The 24,341-nt window shown below is 43.8% G+C and overlaps 1 protein-coding gene across 4 annotated transcripts in view; it reads left to right on the forward strand.

Annotated features, from left to right (window-relative positions):
• Positions 1-24,341, forward strand: part of lamb2l (laminin, beta 2-like) — a 236,893-nt gene that overhangs the window by 101,797 nt on the left and 110,755 nt on the right. For 3 of the 4 annotated variants that reach the window (XM_034172150.1, XM_034172153.1, XM_034172152.1), the window contains 3 exons: positions 2,608-2,743; positions 9,301-9,374; positions 23,696-23,884. In XM_034172150.1, the coding sequence (XP_034028041.1) occupies positions 2,608-2,743; positions 9,301-9,374; positions 23,696-23,884 (399 nt within the window). Of the gene's footprint in view, positions 1-2,607; positions 2,755-9,300; positions 9,375-23,695; positions 23,885-24,341 lie in introns of those variants that run through there. The other variant, XM_034172154.1, reaches the window with a different exon arrangement.

A 24,341-nucleotide genomic window follows, 5' to 3' on the forward strand; every position in this document is an offset into this window, starting at 1 on the left:
CCTTTTCAACCTATATTAAATTGAATTCACGACAAAGACAAGATATTTAATGTTCAGACTGATTAACTTTATTGTTTTTGTGCAAATATTTGCTAAATTTTGAAATGGATGCCTGCAGCACATTTAAAAAAAGCTGGGACAGTGGTATGTTTACCACTGTGTTACATCACCTTTCCTTCTAACAACACTCACTGAGCATTTGGGAACTGAGGACACTAATTGTTGAAGCTTTGTAGGTGGAATTCTTTCCCATTCTTGCTTGATGTACGACTTCAGTTGTTCAACAGTCCGGGGTCTCCGTTGTCGTATTTTGCGCTTCATAATGCGCCACACATTTTCAATGGGTGACCGATCTGGACTGCAGGCAGGCCAGTCTAGTACCCGCACTCTTTTACTACGAAGCTACACTGTTGTAACGTGCAGAATGTGGCTTGGCATTGTGTTGCTGAAATAAGCAGGGACGTCCCTGAAAAACACGTTGCTTGGATGGCAGCATGTGTTGCTCCAAAACCTGGATGTACTTTTCAGCATTGATGGTGCCATCACAGATGTGTAAGTTGTCCATGCCATGGGCACTAACACACCCCCATACCATCACAGATGCTGGCTTTTGAACTTTGCGCTGGTAACAATCTGGATGGTCTTTTTCCTCTTTTGTCCTGAGGACATGATGGCCATGATTTCCAAAAACAATTTGAAATGTGGACTCATCAGACTACAGCACACTTTTTCCACTTAGCATCTGTCCATTTCAAATGAGCTCGGGCCCAGAGAAGGCAGCAGCATTTCTGGATGTTGCTGATATATGGCTTTCGCTTTGCATGGTACAGTTTTAACTTGCACTTGCAGATGTAGCGATGAACTGTGTTAACTGACAATGGTTTTCTGAAGTGTTCCTGAGCCCACACTGTAAGATCCTTTACACAATGATGTCGGTTTTTAATGCAGTGCCGTAATCGAAGGTCACGGGCATTCAGTGTTGGTTTTCAGCCTTGCTGCTTACATGTAGAAAGTTCTCCAGATTCTCTGAATCTTCTGATTATATTATGGACTGTAGATGATGGAATCCCAAAATTCCTTGCAGCTGAGCTGGAGTGAACACGTGGACTTTCTGTGCAGTAGATTAGCACAGAGACTACATTTCTTCAGAAGGCTGCATCTGTTTGGTGTGAGCCCACGGATTAGGGCCATATTATTCAATATTTTTTTTGCAAGTACTGTGATATAGATATATAAGGCCATGCCATATATAAGATATGGTATGGCCTTGTGGTGTTACTGTCCAGAATAAGACCAAACTCCACAGAATGGTATCAACACCATTAAAACTAGTGTAAAAGACACACCAGCAGCCTCTTCCGGCTATGTATGAGGAGGTGGTTGTTAGACAAGCTTTCTAAATTGCATCTGATTGATCTCATGTTCTATTCTTAGAATACGACCTGCTGCCCTCAGGAAAGTGTTATAGAGTTTGCAAATGCAAGAGTAACCGGTATAAATTTTCTTTCATTCCTGTTTCCATTTCTTTCCTCAGCAAACAGTTAAATACATCTCGGTCCTTGCCACCTCCTCCTCATCCCTCCTAGGGTGGGAGGAGGAGGTGCAGGTGTGCAGTTTTTGTTTTTTGTTTGTTTTTTTTATGGCGTTGTGTTGTGCAGGTTTTGCATGCGATTTTGTGGCACTTTAATTATTTACACATCTTTGCACTGTATTGTTGTCCTTGTTGTCTTTGTGGCCCTTACATGTCTGTTTTTGATGTATGTGACAGCTTCCTGTGCTTCATCCCAAGACACATTTCTCCGAGAGGAACAGTAAAGTTTATCTTATCTTATCTTAACTGAACATTGAGAAACATTGTTCTTAAACTGTTGGACTATTTTTTCACACAGTTGTTCACAAAGTGGTGATCCTCACCCCGTCTTGTGAACGGCTGAGCCTTTTAGGGATGTTACTTTTACACCGAATCATGACACTCACCTGTTTCCAATTGTTCACCTATGGAATGTTCCAAACAGGTGTTGTTTGAGCATTCATCAACTTTCCCAGTCTTTTGTTGCCCCCGCCCCAGCTTTTTTGAAATGTGTTGCAGGCACCCATTTCAAAATGAGCAAATATTTGCCCAAAAACAAAAAAGTCTATCAGTTTGAACATTAAATATCTTGTCTTTGTGGTGTATTCAATTAAGTATATGTTGAAGAGGATTTACAAATCATTGTATTCTTTTATTTACATTTTACACAACGTCCCAACTTCATTGGAATTGGGGTTGTAGGCTGCCGCTGAGGTTGCACTGTTTTATCTATCTATCTATCTATCTATCTATCTATCTATCTATCTATCTATCTATCTATCTATCTATCTATCTATCTATCTATCTATCTATCTATCTATCTATCTATCTATCTATCTATACAGAGAGAGAGAGAGAGATTTATCTGATGTTTTTATGACAGTCTTCTGAAAAATGTAATAATTTTCAGGATGTAAGAGGTCACAATGACACAGACAGTTTAATATAAAGTTTCTTTATCACATTTTATTGGTACAAATGTATAATTGTTCAAATTAAGCACAATGTCACTAAAAGTATGTTTTCTTCTTTGACAGGAGTCAGACAAGTGCTTCGACTGTAACTCCCAGCGTCCCTACGACCCGCACCACCACAGAACCAGCCACCGCATTGAAAATGTGATCTACCTCAAGGACAGTAATGAAGTCAATACCTGGTGGCAGTCTGTAAATGGTATTTTTCATGTATGTTTTTATGTTCTGGTAGTCATATTTGTGTAAGTTAACCATGATGATAAAAAAAAAAAATTCTGTGAACTAGTTCACTGACATGGTACAGACATGGACAAATGATTAGTATGAGAGAAGCCAAGGTATATGAAGGTACATTACAGCAAAACTAAAGTGTCCACAGGAGGATCCTTTGCTCTCTTTCTCTCACTGTCACCATAATTCTTTCTCTGTTTCTTCATCCAGTCAGCGTAACCAAGGCAAATTCTTTTCTCCCCAGCTGATTTAGCTGTCCTTCAGGTTTTGTTATGTTTGAAAACTCTTGCCTGCCCTAAGCCTAAATAGCACCTGGATAATGAAATAATTATTTTTGGTGCAGGAGCAACTATCTCGTCCCCTCCAAAACTATTGGATTGGCAAGGCCAGTACATTTCTTTTTCTGTACACTGAAGACATTTATATTTCAAACTTAAAGATGAATATGGGAAGACAGTTTGAAATTACAACTTTTATTTCCTGGTATTTACATCTATACATGTTAAACAGCTCAGAATAAAACATGTTTTATACCAGTTCACCCAATTTATCGGCAAGCAAAAGTATTAGAACAGCTAATTCATAAAACACATAGCACATATTTGTGCCATGTCTGTTGTGGGAGCATATAGCGGTGCTGCACATCACCACATCCTGGATCCTGATTAGCAAGCACCCCACAGATTATCAGTTAATTTACACCTCTCCAAAGTAACGTCTATCTGCTACAGCCACAGGATATGTGAGTGTTCCCATGGCCTTTTCTAGTTGCCAGGGTACCAGCACCGGGGTGCCCAGTACCAATGGATCATGCTGATGGAAATGAGCCACTTAGCTGTAATATTCTAACTAATACTAAAGTATCTGTTAATGTGGCACAAAGTCAATCCTGCAAATCCCTGGGATTCTTTGAAGGCACCTAGTACTGGGCATCCAGTAATCATCTTAGCTCACTTGTTGGGTTCAGCTCTCATATCCATACGGCAAGATCAGAAGCACCAGGACTGTAAATGTGTCAGCATTGCCATAAACCTCAGCCAAGGAACCTTATGAATCTATAAGCTCTTCTCAGTTATCAGGATCTCAACACCCATCACTTGAATGGACTGCATTTATGTAGTAAACGGACTGCATTTATACAGCGCTTTTCCATCTGCTTCAGATGCTCAAAGCGCTTTACAATAATGCCTCACATTCACCCTGATGTCAGGGCGCTGCCATAAAAGGAGCTCACTACACACCGGGAGCAACCCGGGGATTAAGGACCTTGCCCAAGGGCCCTTAGTGATTTTCCGGTCAGGCTGGGATTTGAACCAAGAATCCTCTGGTATGAAGCCCAACGCTTAACCACTAAACTTCCTGTGGTGAAAGTTCACAGAGGTAGGATACGGTCAGTGGTTGATTTCTTCAGCAGCATGCAGTTAATGCTGAATTTTATTGAGAATGATCCTTGCAAGTACCTTATCTGACACGGAGAGCAGTGGAATACTTCTATAATTGTTGAGATGCAATTGATTGGCCTTTATTTCCAAAGAAGTGTAATCAGGCTTTCCTTCTGACCTATTGAAATGATATCTGTCCCCCAAATTAAAGCAAATATTGCTTACAATGCCAGCATGATCTCCACTGACCTGATGAAGCTCAGCATTGATACCTCAAAGACATGCAGTTTTGCTTGTTGTTACTTTACTTGCTGTTTCACCACCACTGCAATCACGCTGACTTTGATGGCTAACGGCCAAATGGACAAGCAGACACAAGACCGTTGTAGGAGAGTTGTTCAGCATTACAGCAGTACAAGTATTTGAAGAAGCCAGCTCTGTGGGACAGCAGAGTCATCTTTCAGGACTGTGTCTTAACTTGCTATGATTGTGGTGGGTGCATTTTTCAGGCTGGTTTCTTAGCTTCTTGTACAGCCTGTGAAATGTGATTCTTTTGGATGATATTGTGAGTGTCTCCTAAATTGAAATATTTAATTTTGTCAAAATTTGTGTTTCCAATGAAAACCATGGTACTTTTGAGGGGTTTTGGTACACAAAAGAACTTTCACACTCCTTCAGGGTCACTAGTAGTGCAGGCAGAAGGGCTCCAGGAGGGATATGCTGTTGATGCTGAGTTTTCCCTTGCAAACAGGATGTTGCCTGCTGTCGCCTTTGCTTTGTGCCACCAGAAGATGTGGTCATTTCATTTGAGCTGTTCAGGAGGGACTGCCTGTGGTCAACTACTTTGAGGACACCTTCATCAGTCGCCCAGGTTGAAGAATCTGCAGGGGTTCAGTTTTCGACCTCGCTATCTGGAACGTATTAGCCAGAATACAGGAAGGGCTGCCGCGCATAAACAACAGTGTAGAAGGATGGCACTGACGCATGGCTGCTAGCGTTGGCTGTCACCACCCGAACATCTGGGTGTTGTTGGATATACTAAAGAAGGAACAAGCAATGAACAGACTCATTGTCCAGCAGTTGGGAGTGGATGAAAGTGCCCCACCACAGTGCCAAGTGTACCAGGACACCACCCACAGAATTCAAATCATTGTGACCGACTACCAAGAGAGAGATCGCTTGGACTTCCTCTGCAGTATTGCCCACAATTTGCCGCTATAAGCAATGTCCTAAAATAATTAAAATTTTGCATATTTGAAAAGACTCATTGATACAACACTCTACATGCCAAACTATTAAATAGTAATGTAAATTTTTCATGCTTGTTTTGTAAGTATTTACTTATTACAAATAAAGTCCCAATAAAACAGAAATATGTTTTGATTATATTTACTGTTGTATGTACAGTTTGAAAGATAAATGCAATGTAGTACAAAAGAAAACATGCAGTGGGGTGGGGGAGGGATAATCAGGAAAGGACTGGGTTGAAAAAGACCCGGGGGAAAAGGGCAGGTGTGTGTGTGTGGGGGGGGGGGAGTGCAATGGCCTAGGTGGGAAATGTCCAGGGGGGTATTATCTGGGAGGACATGATGGGGGCAGAAATGCCCTAGAACCGTTTGCACGACTTCAATCCAGATTGCATAGAAACTCCTGCAAAACAGTCAGGTCTTGAGGTCTACCCAGATAAAATCTGGAACACTGCACCGACAGCAGTTTGCAGCATTTTGGCTGAATCCTTATGAATGCAACAAATACACAGCCAGCATTCACAAGATGGAAATCTCTGTAGACCCTTCAGTTCTACAGGATTTGCTAGTGTCTTTTCAATAAAATTCCTGAGGTACACTACAGTATTTGAGCACTCTGTCCAGTGGTCCCAGGATACTGGAAACAGGATCTAGCCATTTGTAGTCTTTGATGTTTTTCAAAGTCAAGGGGTGTTGAACCTGTTTCACTATTGTTATCAGCCCAGTGGGGACTAATATATTCGTAACAAGTGTTGTCGGTACCTCTGTTCATATTGTCCTCATGATCAGAAGAATGTCACGATTATGATTTACATCATCATTATCATTGAAGATTACTGAATCTGTTCCAGAAGTACGAGCCCCCGCTGCGATACTACCCCCACCATGTTTAATAAATGAGGTTGTATTTTTGATCATAGACAGATCATTTCATCCTCCACAGTTTGGCCTTTTCATCACAATGGTGGCAGTTAATCTTAGTCTCCTTATTCCAAACACTTTTCTTTCTTTTCCATTATGCCTTATAGGTGTACGTTTCTGCAGGTTGCAATCTGGCTTTTCAATTCTTAAGCCAGTCTCACATTGCAGGTTGTTGGCCACAATTTACCGGTACATCCCAAATCTGAAAAGGAGGAAATCAGATTCTGTTTATTTGAATAGCAGGCAGAATTTGTGTTTCTGACTATGATTGCCAACTTACACATGAGTACAGACAAGTCACATGACATGAGTGCTTGCGCTCGTGCACTGCACAAAGTTACTCCATAGCTTATGCGGTACACCTCCAATTATGTCCACGCTTTACCACAAACCTCCCGCAGGTATTACCACGCTTTTCTGCAAAGTTGAATTGTGTCTGAAAACATCTCAAAACTGTCTTCTTTTGAAGAGTGCAACAGGCTTTTCATAGACTTCATGCTGTGGATTTATTTTGCAGAGGAGACTCGAGAGGCTTTCACTCACAGAACATTTGGTGTCTATCACTGCATGTTGTACCCGCATGCCCACCACCACTTCTATGCTTTTAGCAGACCTCACAGAGCTGTATAGCTGTATAGCTTCTCATGCATAGCCACAGCAGACTACTTTGCTGGTGATCGCTCCCCACGCTTGTCAATTTTCACCCCACTCCAATGAAATCCATCGCTCACCCCAAAACAGAAAACAGTCTGCATTGTATTTTAATTTTAGTTTAAACTGTATTCTGTTGTCAAAATAACTGAGCAGCCACGTCCACATCCAAGCAGAAATTATTTATTTAAAGATGCTTGAACAAAAACATACAAACAAAAAAACAAAGCCATCATTAAAATGAATGGAAAAGATCAAATCCACAGTTTAAAACTTTACCAATTCCCATGTTTAAAATGTTGCCAATTGCTCACAGTATTCACCAACAAAAAAATGTACACAGTTGGGTAATGAGAGACAGGCTTTACGCCTGGTTTGATTTGTTTTCATTTTGTGGGAGCTTCTCTCTGTTTCTGCTTTTGAAGTTCACTTTGAACAGTTGTAGTCTGTGGTGATGTCAGTCACTCATGTTTATCTTCAAAGTTTTCATAATGTTTCTATTGTTTGCTATGGTTTTCTTGAATTGAATTATTTGATAAGTATTGCTCAGTACACTCATTCTTTCTATTCATTTATTTCTTTTTCTGGGTATATTAAATTTTGCAGTGGCTGCCAAAGGACTTGCTTTCCTGCCGTGGGCAGCTCTGGTGTCCTCATATTGGCTTATACCTTTTAACAATACCGATCGTCTTCATGGGTACAACCAGTCTGAAAGGAAGAAATACTGCCGTATATTAATATATATATATAATGCCATATATTTGAATATTTGTGCTTCATGGTCTGACGCAAAAGGTACTGTGTGTTATGTTGTCAGAAAGATACATTTTCTTGTCATCCCCCAACATGACACCACATATACTCAACAAAAATATAAACGCAACACTTTTGGTTTTGCTCCCATTTTGTATGAGATGAACTCAAAGATCTAAAACTTTTTCCACATACACAATATCACCATTTCCCTCAAATATTGTTCACAAACCAGTCTAAATCTGTGTTAGTGAGCACTTCTCCTTTGCTGAGATAATCCATCCCACCTCACAGGTGTGCCATACCAAGATGCTGATTAGACACCATTATTAGTGCACAGGTGTGCCTTAGAATGTCCACAATAAAAGGCCACTCTGAAAGGTGCAGTTTTGTTTTATTGGGGGGGATACCAGTCAGTATCTGGTGTGACCACCATTTGCCTCATGCAGTGCAACACATCTCCTTCGCATAGAGTTGATCAGGTTGTCAATTGTGGCCTGTGGAATGTTGGTCCACTCCTCTTCAATGGCTGTGCGAAGTTGCTGGATATTGGCAGGAACTGGTACACGCCATCAATAAAATGCACCTGTGTTCTTCGTCCATAACAGACGCCTGCCCATACCATAACCCCACCGCCACCATGGGCCACTCGATCCACAACATTGACATCAGAAAACCGGTCACCCACACGACGCCACACACTGTCTGGTCTGCCATCTGCCCTGGACAGTGTGAACCGGGATTCATCCGTGAAGAGAACACCTCTCCAACGTGCCAAACACCAGCGAATGTGAGCATTTGCCCACTCAGGTCTGTTACGACGACAAACTGGAGTCAGGTCGAGACCCCGATGAGGACGACGAGCATGCAGATGAGCTTCCCTGAGACGGTTTCAGACAGTTTGTGCAGAAATTCTTTGGTTATGCAAACCGATTATTTCAGCAGCTGTCCGAGTGGCTGGTCTCAGACGATCTTGGAGGTGAACACGCTGGATGTGGAGGTCCTGGGCTGGTGTGGTTACACGTGGTCTGCGGTTGTGAGGCTGGTTGAATGTACTGCCAAATTCTCTGAAACGCCTTTGGAGACGGCTTATGGTAGAGAAATGAACATGAACTGTGCACTAATCATGGTGTCTAATCAGCATCTTGATATGGCACACCTGTGAGGTGGGATGGATTATCTCAGCAAAGGAGAAGTGCTCACTATCACAGATTTAGACTGGTTTGTGAACAATATTTGAGGGAAATGGTGATATTGTGTATGTGGAAAAAGTTTTAGATCTTTGAGTTCATCTCATACAAAATGGGAGCAAAACAAAAAGTGTTGCATTTATATTTTTGTTGAGTGTATGTACAGCACATTCCACAGCTCCACCCCACTGCCAGTATACATTTTATAGTATGATTATAAGTCTGTAACATTACATTATGTAACTCCATAGTAAGGTGAGGATTGCTGTTGAGACAAAGTGACATAATGTTGTATAAATAAAGGTCATGATGGAAGAAAAAATACAGTGAGAAGTCAGGTTATGTTGTTGTGATATTGTTTGACATTTACTTTCTTTACAGGACAGGAAGATGTCAGCATCAGACTGAACCTGGAGGCTGAATTCCACTTCACACATCTCATCATAAAGTTCAAGGTGTGTGTGTGTGTGTGTGTGTGTGTGTGTGTGTGTGTGTGTGTGTGTGTGTGTGTGTGTGTGTGTGTGTGTGTGTGTGTGTGTGTGTGTGTGTGTGTGTGTGTGTGTGTGTGTGTGTACGCACACACACGTGCTCATAAGTGGGCACCGAGCCATTGTGGGATGGGGAGACGATTCCAGCAATAGGTGAATTTTGACAAAATTTTAATTTAGTTTTTGATTTTGATAAAACTATGGGAACCACTAGCTAACTCTGTGCACCATCAAATGTACACCTACATAATATGTTGAACGAGAAACTGTTTGAGAAAAGTAACTACATCAGACTACATCAATGGGTTCAGTCTTAATTTAAGTAATTTAAGCATCAGTAATTGTGTTTAAAGAAACCATTGTATACATCGCAGTAAGACTGAATAATGATTACACTGACATGTTGTCCGTGGGGATCCACGGGCTCTAGATTGGGTAGTTTTTATAGAATAGGTAGCTGACATTTTTCAAGGGTGGTAATAAATTACCTAAAGTTTCTATAATGAGTTGGAATGGTGGGTGAGTCCAGAATGTTTTTTACAACCTTTCAGAGGAGGAACTCAACCCTTTTTTTTCTGTTAATTATGTAATTTTGTAATGTTAATTTACTGTCTTAATGTTTTCATAAATTGTTTAGGTTCTTGTTATCACATACACACCTTTAGCATCATCATCATCTGTATTTATTATTATTTCTTCTATTTTGTCGTTTGATTTTTCAATGCCCCCCCCACACACACACACACAATTGCATAATCAAAGGGTGTAACAACATATGCAGCATACAACACCACACCCACACACACCTTTAAAATTTTTTTATAATGGTCGCTAAGGGCCTGTCCCACTGGCGTTTAGGAGGATTTGCGTATGGATTGCGCACGAAATTGGCTCATATTCGCTTAACGTCTGCAATATGCGTGAAACATGCTTGTTTGAGTCGGCCGACACCCGCACACGTGTGCAATTATCTGCAGAGGCACGTTTTTCCGTTGCCAGGATTTTTGAGCTGCACAAAATTTGGCTGCGGATGATATCCGCCTGACATACTCCATACATACTCAATTCATACACAATACATACTCACTGTATGCGCTGTATATCTGCCGTTAACTGCTGATATCCGCAACTGGCGGGGATTTGCGGCTTGGCAGCAGACCGGGACAGTGTGGAAAACAGATATATATCATGCCCATCACGTCCACATCACAAACTAAAATATGTTGTTGCGACTGCATACAGATTGGCCACGAATAAAGCGTTTTATTACATCTGCTTTGCAGCTGATTTGTGGACAATCTGTGAATGCATAACAAACACGTCACATAAACCCAGAGTACTATACGAGGGCTGTCCATAAAGTATAGGTCCTTTTTATTTTTTTCAAAAACATATGGATTTCATTCATATGTTTTTACGTCAGACATGCTTGAACCCTCGTGAGTTTTTCCACGCCTGTCGGTGACGTCATTCGCCTGTGAGCACTCCTTGTGGGAGGAGTCGTCCAGCCCCTCGTCGGAATTCCTTTGTCTGAGAAGTTGCTGAGAGACTGGCGCTTTGTTTGATCAAAATTTTTTCTAAACCTGTGAGACACATCGAAGTGGACACGGTTCAAAAAATTAAGCTGGTTTTCGGTGAAAATTTTAACGGCTGATGAGAGATTTTGAGGTGATACTGTCGCTTTAAGGACTTCCCACGGAGCGAGACGTCGTGCAGCACTCCCAGGCGCCGTCGTCAGCCTGTTTCAAGCTGAAAACCTCCACATTTCAGGCTCTATTGATCCAGGATGTCGTGAGAGAACAGAGAAGTTTTCAGAAGAAGTCGGTTTCAGCATTTTATCCGGATATTCCACTGTTAAAGGAGATGTTTTTAATGAAAGACGTGCGGGCGGATTGCAGCGTCGGCTCGCAGCCGCCGCGACGCTCCTGCCACAGGAAAAACACCTCCGTTGGAAGCCTTAAGGACAAGTTGGAACATGTCCAGCTGTTAAACAATTTCTCATATACTCACTCCACTGAAAGCCATCAAAAGCCGCCTGGATTTTACAAATGGTTATCAACACGGAGGTGTTTTCCTGTGCCGCCACACCGCGCCGGCTGCGTCCCGACGCACGGACGTGGGAAGTCCGTAAAGCGACAGTATCACCTCAAAATCTCTCATCAGCTGTTAAAATTTTCACTGAAAACCAGCTTAATTTTTCGAACCGTGTCCACTTCGATGTGTCTCACAGGTTTAGAAAAAATTTTGATCAAACAAAGCGCCAGTCTCTCAGCAACTTCTCAGACAAAGGAATTCTGACGAGGGGCTGGACGACTCCTCCCACAAGGAGTGCTCACAGGCGAATGACGTCACCGACAGGCGTGGAAAAACTCACGCATGCGCACGAGGGTTCAAGCATGTCTGACGTAAGAACATATGAATGAAATCCATATAGTTTTTGAATAAAATAAAAAGGACCTATACTTTATGGACAGCCCTCGTATGTGGCAGAAAGCGACATACCTGCCAGTCAGTGCTTGTCCAGCTGTGTAGATCTACAAAGACGTAATAGCTGCTGCAATGGGGTGTCCTCCAGGACTTTTATTTAACACCAACAAAAGGAAGAGTTGCTGTTTAGCCACAACTCATGCTGAAGTCTGTTTTCTGTGACACTCTCAAAAAAAAAAAAAAAACACAGTCTCACACCCCAACGCCTTCCCCCCCTCCCGCTCCCCAAACTCATGAACAGTTAACCCTCGCATGACCACATGAACATTAACTCTGTGATCAACTTGTCCAAGTCCAGCAAATGCTCCAGAGGCTGTATTGTTGGTGTGAATAGTGATGCCGAAAGGCCCAAGTGCGCTTCTTCTATGACCGCAATGCAGATGCCGTGCACGCACAACACGTGCGCGATGCATTCATAATACACCCGTAATACTGCCGTGATAATCTCAGTGTGTCGGATCAGTTTTCTCACTACATGCGTTATATAACCGTGATTGTTCATCATATATTCTTTCTTTGCTAATAAAATTTTAACTATTAGAGAAAAAATTACTCATAACCATCCCAAAGACATATCGTTATCTTTGGCTGCTTTGAGTAATGCTGATATTTGGTTAGACTCTTTCTCTCCGATTGTTCTGAGTTATTTTCATTAGTTACTTCCTCCAAACCATCAACATGTCTATTAGACCCCATTCCTACCGGGCTGCTCAAGGAAGCCCTACCATTAATTAATGCTTCGATCTTAAATATGATCAATCTATCTTTATTAGTTGGCTATGTACCACAGGCTTTTAAGGTGGCAGTAATTAAACCATTACTTAAAAAGCCATCACTTGACCCAGCTATCTTAGCTAATTATAGGCCAATCTCCAGCCTTCCTTTTCTCTCAAAAATTCTTGAAAGGGTAGTTGTAAAACAGCTAACTGATCATCTGCAGAGGAATGGTCTATCTGAAGAGTTTCAGTCAGGTTTTAGAATTCATCATAGTACAGAAACAGCATTAGTGAAGGTTACAAATGATCTTCTTATGGCCTCAGACAGAGGACTCATCTCTGTGCTTGTCCTGTTAGACCTCAGTGCTGCTTTTGATACTGTTGACCATAAAATTTATTACAGAGATTAGAGCATGCCATAGGTATTAAAGGCACTGTGCTGTGGTGGTTTGAATCATATTTATCTAATAGATTACAGTTTGTTCATGTAAATGGGGAGTCTTCTTCACAGACTAAAGTTAATTATGGAGTTCCACAAGGTTCTGTGCTAGGACCAATTTTATTCACTTTATACATGCTTCCCTTAGGCAATATTATTAGAAAGCATTGCTTAAATTTTAATTGTTACGCAGATGATACCCAGCTTTATCTATCCATGAAGCCAGAGGACACACACCAATTAATTAAACTGCAGGATTGTCTTACAGACATAAAGACATGGATGACCTCTAATTTCCTGGTTTTAAATTCAGATAAAACTGAAGTTATTGTACTTGGCCCCACAAATCTTAGAAACATGGTGTCTAACCAGATCTTTACTCTGAATGGCATTACCCTGACCTCTAGTAATACTGTGAGAAATCTTGGAGTCATTTTTGATAAGGATATGTCCTTCAATGTGCATATTAAGCAAATATGTAGGACTGCTTTTTTGCATTTGTGCAATATCTCTAAAATTAGAAAGGTCTTGTCTCAGAGTGATGCTGAAAAGCTAATTCATGCATTTATTTCCTCTAGGCTGGACTATTGTAATTCATTATTATCAGGTTGTCCTAAAAGTTTCCTGAAAAGCCTTCAGTTAATTCAAAATGCTGCAGCTAGAGTACTGACGGGATCTAGAAGGAGAGAGCATATTTCACCCATATTGGCCTCTCTTCATTGGCTTCCTGTTAATTCTAGAATAGAATTTAAAATTCTTCTTACTTATAAGGTTTTGAATAATCAGGTCCCATCTTATCTTAGGGACCTCATAGTACCATATCACAACAATAGGCTCTCAGACTGCGGGCTTACTTGTAGTTCCTAGGGTTTTTAAGAGTAGAATTGGAGGCAGAGCCTTCAGCTTTCAGGCTCCTCTCCTGTGGAACCAGCTCCCAATTCAGATCAGGGAGACAGACACCCTCTCTACTTTTAAGATTAGGCTTAAAACTTTCCTTTTTGTTAAAGCTTATAGTTGCTGGATCAGGTGACCCTGAACCATCCCTTAGTTATGCTGCTTTAGACTTAGACTGCTGGGGGGTTCCCATGATGCACTGAGTGTTTCTTTCTCTTTTTGCTCTGTATGCACCACTCTGCATTTAATCATTAGCGATTGAGCTCTGCTCTCTTCCACAGCATGTCTTTTTCCTGATTCTCTCCCCTCAGCCCCAACCAGTCCCAGCAGAAGACTGCCCCTCCCTGAGCATGGTTCTGCTGGAGGTTTCTTCTTGTTAAAAGGGAGTTTTTCCTTCCCACTGTCGCCAAGTGCTTGCTCACAGGGGGTCGTTTTGACCGTTGGGGTTTTTCTGTAATTATTGTATGGCTTTTGCCTTACAACATAAAGCGCCTTGGGGCAACTGTTGTTGTGATTTGGCGCTATATAAATAAAATTGATTTGATTTGATTTGATATTCGCTATATATTATTAATATATCCGTAATTCATACTGGGACATTTGTCATTTTTGGCCATTTTTGTTGCAGACAACAACGAATGCCTTACTTTGTATACTCAATTCATGCACAATTAATCCTCTCCCCAGTGGGACAGGGCCCTAACATATTGATGGGTGCATTGTATTTAGGTAAAATGCAATCATGTACAGCAGCTATTCTAGTAGACCTTACAAACCCATGGTGACAGACAAAATCGCACCAACAGGTGAAGGCCAAGCCTTTTAAGATTTCGCAAACTGTACATAAATTAGAAAATATTCTGAAATTTTCAAAAGTTAGTAAATTGTGCTTGTATATTATGTTACTGTGATGATACCTCAGTGACATTTTGTGAAAGATTTTCAAAGTCTGTACAGGGATTCTAAAGCCCCTTTCACACATAGAGATGCGTAATGCCGCGTACTGACTATTTCGATCTTATGCAGCTGTACGCAGATTTTATGAAGCCCTACGTGGCAATTCACTGAGGGACGCAAAGGGGTCTGCAAAATGGACGCAAAAATTTAAACGTTTAATTTTTTTTCAAGGACTGCGTAGAGCACAGACACAGTGCTTTACACAACACTACACAACACTCTGCTACTGTATGTAAATCTACACAACACTGCACTACTGTACACCAAGCTTTGCAATTGTACACAACCCTACGCCAGGGCGAAAAATCCTTTTCGGTTTTTATCAGTACATACCTGCATTGCTAGATTTTATTCATTCCGCTGGACTTTGCTGGCGGTGAAGCTTCAAAACCATGGAAGAAGAAGAGACGGCTGGCCAAACTTCCACATTCGCTAACTCCTCATGGACGGATCACGTGCGCCATCGCCACCTTCACCTCCTCACGTTCTCTCAAGATTGTGGCACATTAAATAAACTCCATTAACTCCTGCTCATGGACCGATCACCAGTGAGAGGACATGTCCATGTCCACTTACTCCTCATGGATGGATCACGTGCGCGCGATCACTGGCTGCAGCTCTGTGGTGCTTTCACCTTCTTAAGTCCTTTCACGATTGTGGCATGTTAAATAAAGTCTATTAACTCCTGGAAATAATGTATTCTGACTTTTTCCAATGTATCAAATCCATCTGCATGTCCAGGCAGTCTGTAAACAGTGTCATGGAGCCAAACTTCTCCCCCCTGCACACAAGGATTTTCTTTTTCCTGCGCACAACTTATGCAGCCTTTTCTGCGTACTAGATATGCAGCACAATGTAATAGTTTTGTCATTTTTTGATTTTCTTCTTGTACCTCAGATTTGGATCCAGTATCACACCAAGATATTTGAATTCAGTGACAGTCTCAATCTGTTCACCCCCAATGCAGATTTTTACATCTGGGATGTTCAGCTTACTTTTGGAAAAGAACATACCTTTTGTTTTACCTGCATTTAAGGTGAGACAGGAGCAGTCTAGTCACTCAGCCACTCCAGCCACAGCATGGGTTAGTTTTTATCTACTTGCTGAGCTGACTTTGCATGGGTATATAGAACAGTGTCATTAGCATAGAGTTTCACCTCTATGTCATGACAACACTATGGGAGTAGAGCTGGGAATCGATTCAAATTTCAAGAATCTATTCAATTCTGATTCTTAAGCTTCAGAATCAATTATTTTGATTCAATTCGATCTGATATCGATTTGGGTTATTATTATTATTAAAACTATTTTTTGAGCTTTTACATGATTGTCTAGTTATGCAACATATTAATAATACTATTTCACAAAATTTGGCCCTTAAAATGCAGGTAATAGTGTTTCAGATAGTTATAAATTAAAAAGTTGTCTGGGGTATAATGGCCCTGGTCTCCCCCTACAAAACCTGTGGCTGCACCACTCGCTGCAGCAGGACAATGCGGCTATTTGAAAAGTTATCCTGCAGGGGGGGAAGTTCTCCTAAGTTCTTCTGCAGCAGGAGAACGTGGCTCCCACAGTCCACACTAGAGAATCTTCATGCTCTGTTCCACAGATATGGCACATTATGAGGAACTGAGAAAAAAAAACTGCATGAATTAAACAGCGGACGATCGTCTTTTCTTGCCTGCAACAACAGTCCCAGTAGTCATGATTCACATCTTTAAATGGCTAATAGGCACCCTCGGAAACAGCGCAACAGCCCAACTGCAGCATAATTTTTTTCACACATGCTGTTATTACACTGGTGAGAAGTGCATATATACTTATGTATATTTATTATTTTTGAAAAAAAAATCAATCTTTGGATGTATGAATCTATCTGAGGGAATTAAAATGAAAATCGATTTAAAATCAGCGAATCAATCTTTTAACACAACACATGTGAGAGGTCATTAATGAAAAGACTAAAAAGCAGTGGGCCTAACACAGATCCCTGTGGTGAACCCATTGTGCACTTCAGAAAACTGGAGCATGCATCTTTGATTTTCACACACTGCCTTCTCTCGGATAGGTATGATGATATCCATGCAATTGTGTTGGATGATAGATTGACATTGGAGAGTTTGGACATGAGAACTTTATGGTTAACTGTGTCAGCTTTGCTTAAGTCCAAGAACGCAGGTTCAACAACTCCACCTTTATTAAGACAAGATCTTCATGGATGACACTTTCTGGTGTCATTCATGTATTTTTAATGTATTTGCAATTATATTTTGTACTTACATTGAACTTACTAAATAAAAGCATGTACGCATACACACACACATACACGTACACAAACGCTTTTCATTTATAGATGATTTACCGCCCCCTGCTGGAATGGAGTGAGTCCAGAATGTAATTATCAATATCCATTATTCAGTGTTGTTCGCTAATATCCGTAGTTTATCCAAAAATATTAGTTCGACCAGTGTTCCGTTTTGGAGGCGTTCATCCTTGACTCAAAATACGAGGTCTATTAGAAAAGTATCCTACCTTTTTATTTAAAAAAAAACTATATGGATTTGATTCATATGTTTTTATGTCAACCAAGCTTGAACCTTTGTGCACATGCGTGAGTTTTTCCACACCTGTCGGTGACGTCATTCGCCTGTGAGCACTCCTTGTGGGAGGAGTGGTCCAGCCCCCTCGTCGGAATTCCTTTGTCTGAGAAGTTGCTGAGAGACTGGCGCTGTGCATCATCAAAATTTTTCCAAAACTGTGAGGCACATCCGAGTGGATACCATTCGACAAATTAAGCTGGTTTTCAGTGAAAATTTTAACGGCTGATGAGAGATTTTGGATTGTTTCTGTCGCTGTAAGGACTTCCCACGGAGCGGGACATCACACAGTGCTCCGAGGCGACGTCATCATCCTGTTTCAAGCTGAAAACCTCCAAATTTAAGCCTCTGTTGACCCAGGACGTCGTGAGAGAACAGAGAACTTTCAGAAGAAGTCGGGATCAGCACATTCGGACATTCCACTGTTAAAGGATATTTTTTTTTAATGAAAGACGTGCGGACGGATTGGCGCGTCAGCTCGCAGCCGGCGCAGCGCACCCGCCACAGGAAAAACATCTCCGTGTTGATAACCATTTGTAAAATCCAGGTGGCTTTTGGTGGCTTTCAGTTGAGTGAGTATCTGAGAATTTTTTTCAACAGCAGGGCATGTTCCAACTTGTCCTTAAGGCTTCCAACGGAGGTGTTTTTCCTGTGGCGGGCGCGCTGCGCCGGCTGCGAGCCGACGCGCCAATCCGTCCGCATGTCTTTCATTAAAAAAATCTCCTTTAACAGTGGAATGTCCGGATAAACTGCTGATCCCGACTTCATCTGAAAGTTCTCTGTTCTCTCATGACGTCCTGGGTCAACAGAGGCTTAAATTTGGAGGTTTTCAGCTTGAAACAGGTTGACGACGTCGCCTCGGGGCGCTGCGCGACGTCCCACTTCGTGGGAAGTCCTTACAGCGATAGAAACAATCCAAAATCTCTCATCAGCCGTTAAAATTTTCACTGAAAACCAGCTTAATTTGTCGAATGGTATCCACTCGGATGTGCCTCACAGTTTTGGAAAAAATTTTGATGAAGCACAGCGCCAGTCTCTCAGCAACTTCTCAGACAAAGGAATTCCGACGAGGGGGCTGGACCACTCCTCCCACAAGGCGTGCGCACAGGCGAATGACGTCACCGACAGGCGTGAAAAAACTCTCGCATGCCCACGAGGGTTCAAGCTTGGCTGATGTAATCACACGTGATTCAAATCCATATGGTTTTTTAAAAAAATAATAAGGTCGGATACTTTTCTAATAGACCTCGTATATAACCATATCAAAAGGCAAATGTCAGCTCTCCCCATTTTGTCTGTGATTGAAGTTATGCACAAGCACATACACACGCATGCATACACATATACAGAGGCCACTTTGCTTTTAATATATAGATGATTTACTGCCCTCTGCTGGAATAGTGTGTGAGTCCAGAATTTAATTATCAATGTCCATTGTTTATTGTTTACTAGCTATTATCCCTAATTTCTCCAAAATTGGGTGAAAAACTCTGTTGTTCACACGGACCTCGCTGACGCTTGGCCTGTACTGTCAACACCTCAATCTGATATTTCCCCGTACAGACCTCTCACTTTGTTAATAATCCTTTAATATTATAATACAGTCTCTGAGCAAGATTGAAAACAGGTCTGATTTCAGACCTTATTAATGAATGTGAATGATGGTCAGCACGCAAAGCTGCAAAATATTTATTTTGTTTGCCTTCATGCAAATCTTACCATGCATGCAGTAGGATCATTGATAAATTGTTGTGTGGGCCGCCAGAAGAGGAGGTACTGCTGGCCCACCACCAGAGGGCGCCCTGCCTGAAGTGCGGGCTTCAGGCACGAGAGGGCGCTGCCGCCTCAGGAACAAGCCGTGGTGACAGCTGTCACCCATCATCCGTGACAGCTGTCACTAATCATCCAATCCACATCTGGAATAAAAGCAGGAAGACACCTCCACCACACTGCCGAGATATCATCTTCTACCAGAGGTAATATCCTCAGCCTTTTTGTGATATTTTGTAAATCAGTTTATTGTGAGTGTTTGCAGGAGTACCGGTCCTTTTTGTGTAGGCTGTGCAAGACGGCACTCTTTTTCCTCTGAGGGATCGCTGCAAGTATTGAGTGAGAGGTGGAGGTGGAATTCCCACCAGGATTGTTACTGGGTCTTCACACACCCACCCTTGACTGTCTTTGCTTTCTGCCAGCAGTACCAGATCCGGCACGCCGTGAAGGTGGCCACCTGGGGACTTCGGGACTTGGCGGCTCCAGTATTCCTCGGGTTCGGTGACAGTGGAAATCATGTGGTTCCGGTTCGTTTCCAGACGGGCGTCTCCTATCGTCGAGCCTGCCCACACGACACCTTATTGATTGACTTTTGCACATTCTGTAATCTGCTGTGTTTGGTTGTGTCATTCACAACAGTAAAGTGTTCTAATTTGACTCCTTCCATTGTCCGTTCATTTACGCCCCCTGTTGTGGGTCCGTGTCACTACACTTTCCCAACAGGATATCTCAGCCAGCGTCATGGACTCCGAGGGGCGTCACCAGGCTGTTGAACAACCAATGGGAGAGCAGGGAGCGCAGGCGTCTGCAGGAGGCGTGATTGGTGAGCTACAGCATATTCTCACCGCCTTTACGGCTCGGATGGATCAAATAGCCGAGCAAAACATCCTCCTGAACCGCAGGGTGGAGGCTCTCTCCGCGCAAGTGGCGGGGAGCACTCAGGGCGCTGCTGCAGCTCCTCCTCCTGCCAACCCTGTGCAGGATATAAATGTTCCAGTGGTGGTTCAACAACCCCTCCCACCATCCCCTGAAGCATACATAAGCCCTCCTGAGCCGTACAGAGGTTGTGTGGAGACGTGCGCAGACTTTCTTATGCAGTGTTCGCTCGTCTTCACACAACGTCCCGTCATGTACGCGTCAGACGCAAGCAAAATAGCTTATGTGATCACTCTGCTTCGGGGAGAGGCACGCGCTTGGGCTACAGCGCTTTGGGAGCAAAATTCACGGCTCCTTCACACGTACACTGGGTTTGTGAGGGAGTTCAGAACTGTGTTTGATCACCCTAACAGGGGAGAGACCGCTTCAACTGTGCTGCTGTCGATGAGACAGGGACGCCGAAGCGCAGCTGCTTATGCAGTCGACTTCCGCATCGCGGCTGCGAGGTCCGGCTGGAATAACGCTGCGCTCTGCGTCGCCTTTGTAAACGGACTGTCGTCAGTCCTAAAGGAGCACCTAGTGGCCAAGGATGAACCGCGGGAACTAGATGGGCTTATTGATCTCGTTATACGGTTAGACAATCGGTTGGAGGAACGCCGTCAGGAACGAGACGAAGGACGTGGCCGGGCGCGCGCCGTCCCTCTTCCTTCCGGGTCTGAGAAAGGTCCGCCCTTCCCACGCTCCCTGGCCTCTACGTCCCGTGGGGCGACAGCTCCCCCTGCTGACGAAGCTATGGACACGAGCAGGGCCACATTTGGACCACCTAATAGACAGAGGAGGTTTCCACGCGGGGCGTGTTTTGTTTGTGGCTCAATGGAGCATCAATTGAGCAATTGCCCCGAACGGTTAAACACCAACGCCCGCCCCTAGAAACTGGACTTCTGTCACGGGTCCAAGCTCTCCTGCCACCCAGGGGTGCGTAGGACCGTGGCAGTGGTCCGGCAGCGCTTCTGGTGGGCGTCCCTGGAGACTGATGTCCGGGCTTACATCCAGGCCTGCACCACCTGCGCCAGGGGCAAGGCGGACCACCAGAAGGCACAGGGACTCCTACAGCCACTTCCTGTGCCTCACCGCCCCTGGTCCCACATCGGTCTGGATTTTGTCACGGGCCTCCCGCCATCCCGGGGACACACCACCATTCTCACGATAGTGGACCGATTCTCCAAGGCAGCCCACTTCGTGGCCCTCCCGAAGCTCCCGTCGGCCCAGGAGACGGCGGATCTCCTGGTCCACCATGTCGTCCGGCTGCATGGGATACCAACAGACATCGTTTCGGATCGCGGTCCCCAGTTCTCCTCGCAGGTGTGGAGAAGTTTCTGCCGGGAACTGGGGGCCACCGTAAGCCTCTCGTCTGTGTATCACCCACAGACTAACGGACAGGTCGAACGGGCCAACCAGGAGTTGGAGCAGGCGCTTAGGTGCACGACCTCCGCACACCCGACGGCTTGGAGTGAACATCTGGCCTGGATCGAGTACGCTCATAACAGCCAAGTGTCCTCTGCCACCGGCTTCTCCCCGTTCGAGGTGTGTCTAGGGTACCAACCCCCTTTGTTTCCTTTGGTGGAGGGAGAGGTCGGTGTGCCCTCGGTCCAGGCCCACCTGCGGAGATGCCGTCGGGTGTGGCGCACCGCCCGTTCGGCTTTGTTGAGGGCCCGGACGAGGGCAAAAGCCCATGCAGACCGTCGACGGTCCCCGGCCCCTGCATACCAGCCCGGGCAGGAGGTATGGCTTTCCACCAGGGACATTCCACTACAGGTCGAGTCTCCCAAACTGAAAGACCGCTTCATTGGACCCTTTCCCATCCTCAAGGTTCCAACTCCCGGCCTCACTGCGGATCCATCCGGTTTTCCATGTCTCCAGAATCTAGCCGCATCACACCTCACCCCTCTGTGCACCCAGTCCGGCGCCGCCTCCTGCCCGTATTATCGACGGGGAGCCGGCTTGGACAGTTCGCCGGCTCTTGGACGTCCGTCGAATGGGCCGGGGCTTTCAGTATTTGGTGGACTGGGAGGGGTATGGACCCGAAGAACGCTCCTGGGTGAAGAGGAGCTTCATCCTGGACCCGGCCCTCCTGGCCGATTTCTATCGTCGCCACCCGAACAAGCCTGGTCGGGCGCCAGGAGGCGCCCATTGAGGGGGAGGTCCTGTTGTGTGGGCCGCCAGAAGAGGAGGTACTGCTGGCCCACCACCAGAGGGCGCCCTGCCTGAAGTGCGGGCTTCAGGCACGAGAGGGCGCTGCCGCCTCAGGAACAAGCCGTGGTGACAGCTGTCACCCATCATCCGTGACAGCTGTCACTAATCATCCAATCCACATCTGGAATAAAAGCAGGAAGACACCTCCACCACACTGCTGAGATATCATCTTCTACCAGAGGTAATATCCTCAGCCTTTTTGTGATATTTTGTAAATCAGTTTATTGTGAGTGTTTGCAGGAGTACCGGTCCTTTTTGTGGGGGCTGTGCAAGACGGCACTCTTTTTCCTCTGAGGGATCGCTGCAAGTATTGAGTGAGAGGTGGAGGTGGAATTCCCACCAGGATTGTTACTGGGTGTTCACACACCCACCCTTGACTGTCTTTGCTTTCTGCCAGCAGTACCAGATCCGGCACGCCGTGAAGGTGGCCACCTGGGGACTTCGGGACTTGGCAGCTCCAGTATTCCTCGGGTTCGGTGGCAGTGGAAATCGTGTGGTTCCGGTTCGTTTCCAGACGGGCGTCTCCTATCGTCGAGCCTGCCCACACGACACCTTATTGATTGACTTTTGCACATTCTGTAATCTGCTGTGTTTGGTTGTGTCATTCACAACAGTAAAGTGTTCTAATTTGACTCCTTCCATTGTCTGTTCATTTACGCCCCCTGTTGTGGGTCCGTGTCACTACACTTTCCCAACATAAATCCCTTATTGCAGGGGGGATACTTTTTATATGGTTTTAAGTTGGGAGGTGGGTAAAATACTCAGTAATCTGCAGCATCTGAATGCAGAATGTGTGCATTCATGCAGTGAGCTTTTTGCCTTCTTTAAAATAATTCACATAAATTACCTCAGATTATCAGGTTATATTATCTTGTCTGAACACAAACATTTGTGTAAAATCTTTCATTGTTTCTGGAGGCGCATGCACTTTGGCACATTTGAGTGTGCTACATTGTCCACAGTGCAGATAAAAACATCCAGACACACCTGTTTTTGCATGTATGAAAGACAGGAGGTCTTGTCATGCATGCAGTATGATTGATTGATAAATCCCTTATTTATTCATGAAGGACAGGCTTTATATGTCTTTATATGAAGCCATATATATGGAGTGAAGCAGTTAATGCACTTGTTTCCAGAGCAGAAGGTTCCTGGTTCAAGACTGCCCCTTCCACATGTAATGTGGAGTTGCGTCAGGAAGGGCATCCAGTGCAAAGCTTGTGCCAAAATAGGGCCCTTTAAGTTTGAAAGTGGGCTGAACAATTGTGTTGAAAAACTGCTTTTTCTTTTTCTCCTTAGACCTTCCGACCTGCAGCCATGGTTATTGAGCGTTCCATTAATTTTGGCCGTACATGGCGCCCATACCGCTATTTTGCCTACAACTGTACCAAGACATTTCCTAACATCCCTGCTCATGGCCTCCACCATATCAATGACATCATCTGTGATGAACGTTACTCTGACATCGAGCCTTCCACGCATGGAGAAGTGAGTATACAGTAATCCATAGCAGCAGTAACAGCAGAAGCATATATCAGACTGCAAGCAGCTTTTTGTTTTTGTTTTAAAAGAGACAATATTGCTTTTAAAGATAACTGGCATATAAGATGCATGTTTGGAGGGAAAGCATGAACCATATGAGCATGAATACAGCAATAAAGTTGAAAGCTGAAAGTTGAAAACACATTTCAGAGAGCACAATGTTTTTATTCAGGTATAACGTGTTTAATACAGGAGTCGGCATCAACACTGGTCTGATGGCTTGACTTTTTTAGGGAAGGGTTTCGGGGTTGAACCACCAAAATGTTACACAAATAATCAGTGTTTATGTGTGCAATGGAAAGAAGCCGAGTTGAATGGAACATTTCATCTTTCACCTCATGAAATATTCTTTCCATTGCACTAATGAAAAAACATTCATTATTTGTTTTATATAAGGCCTAAA

This window comes from Thalassophryne amazonica, chromosome 6 (genome assembly GCF_902500255.1).
Source record: "Thalassophryne amazonica chromosome 6, fThaAma1.1, whole genome shotgun sequence".
NCBI classification, from domain to species: domain Eukaryota; kingdom Metazoa; phylum Chordata; class Actinopteri; order Batrachoidiformes; family Batrachoididae; genus Thalassophryne; species Thalassophryne amazonica.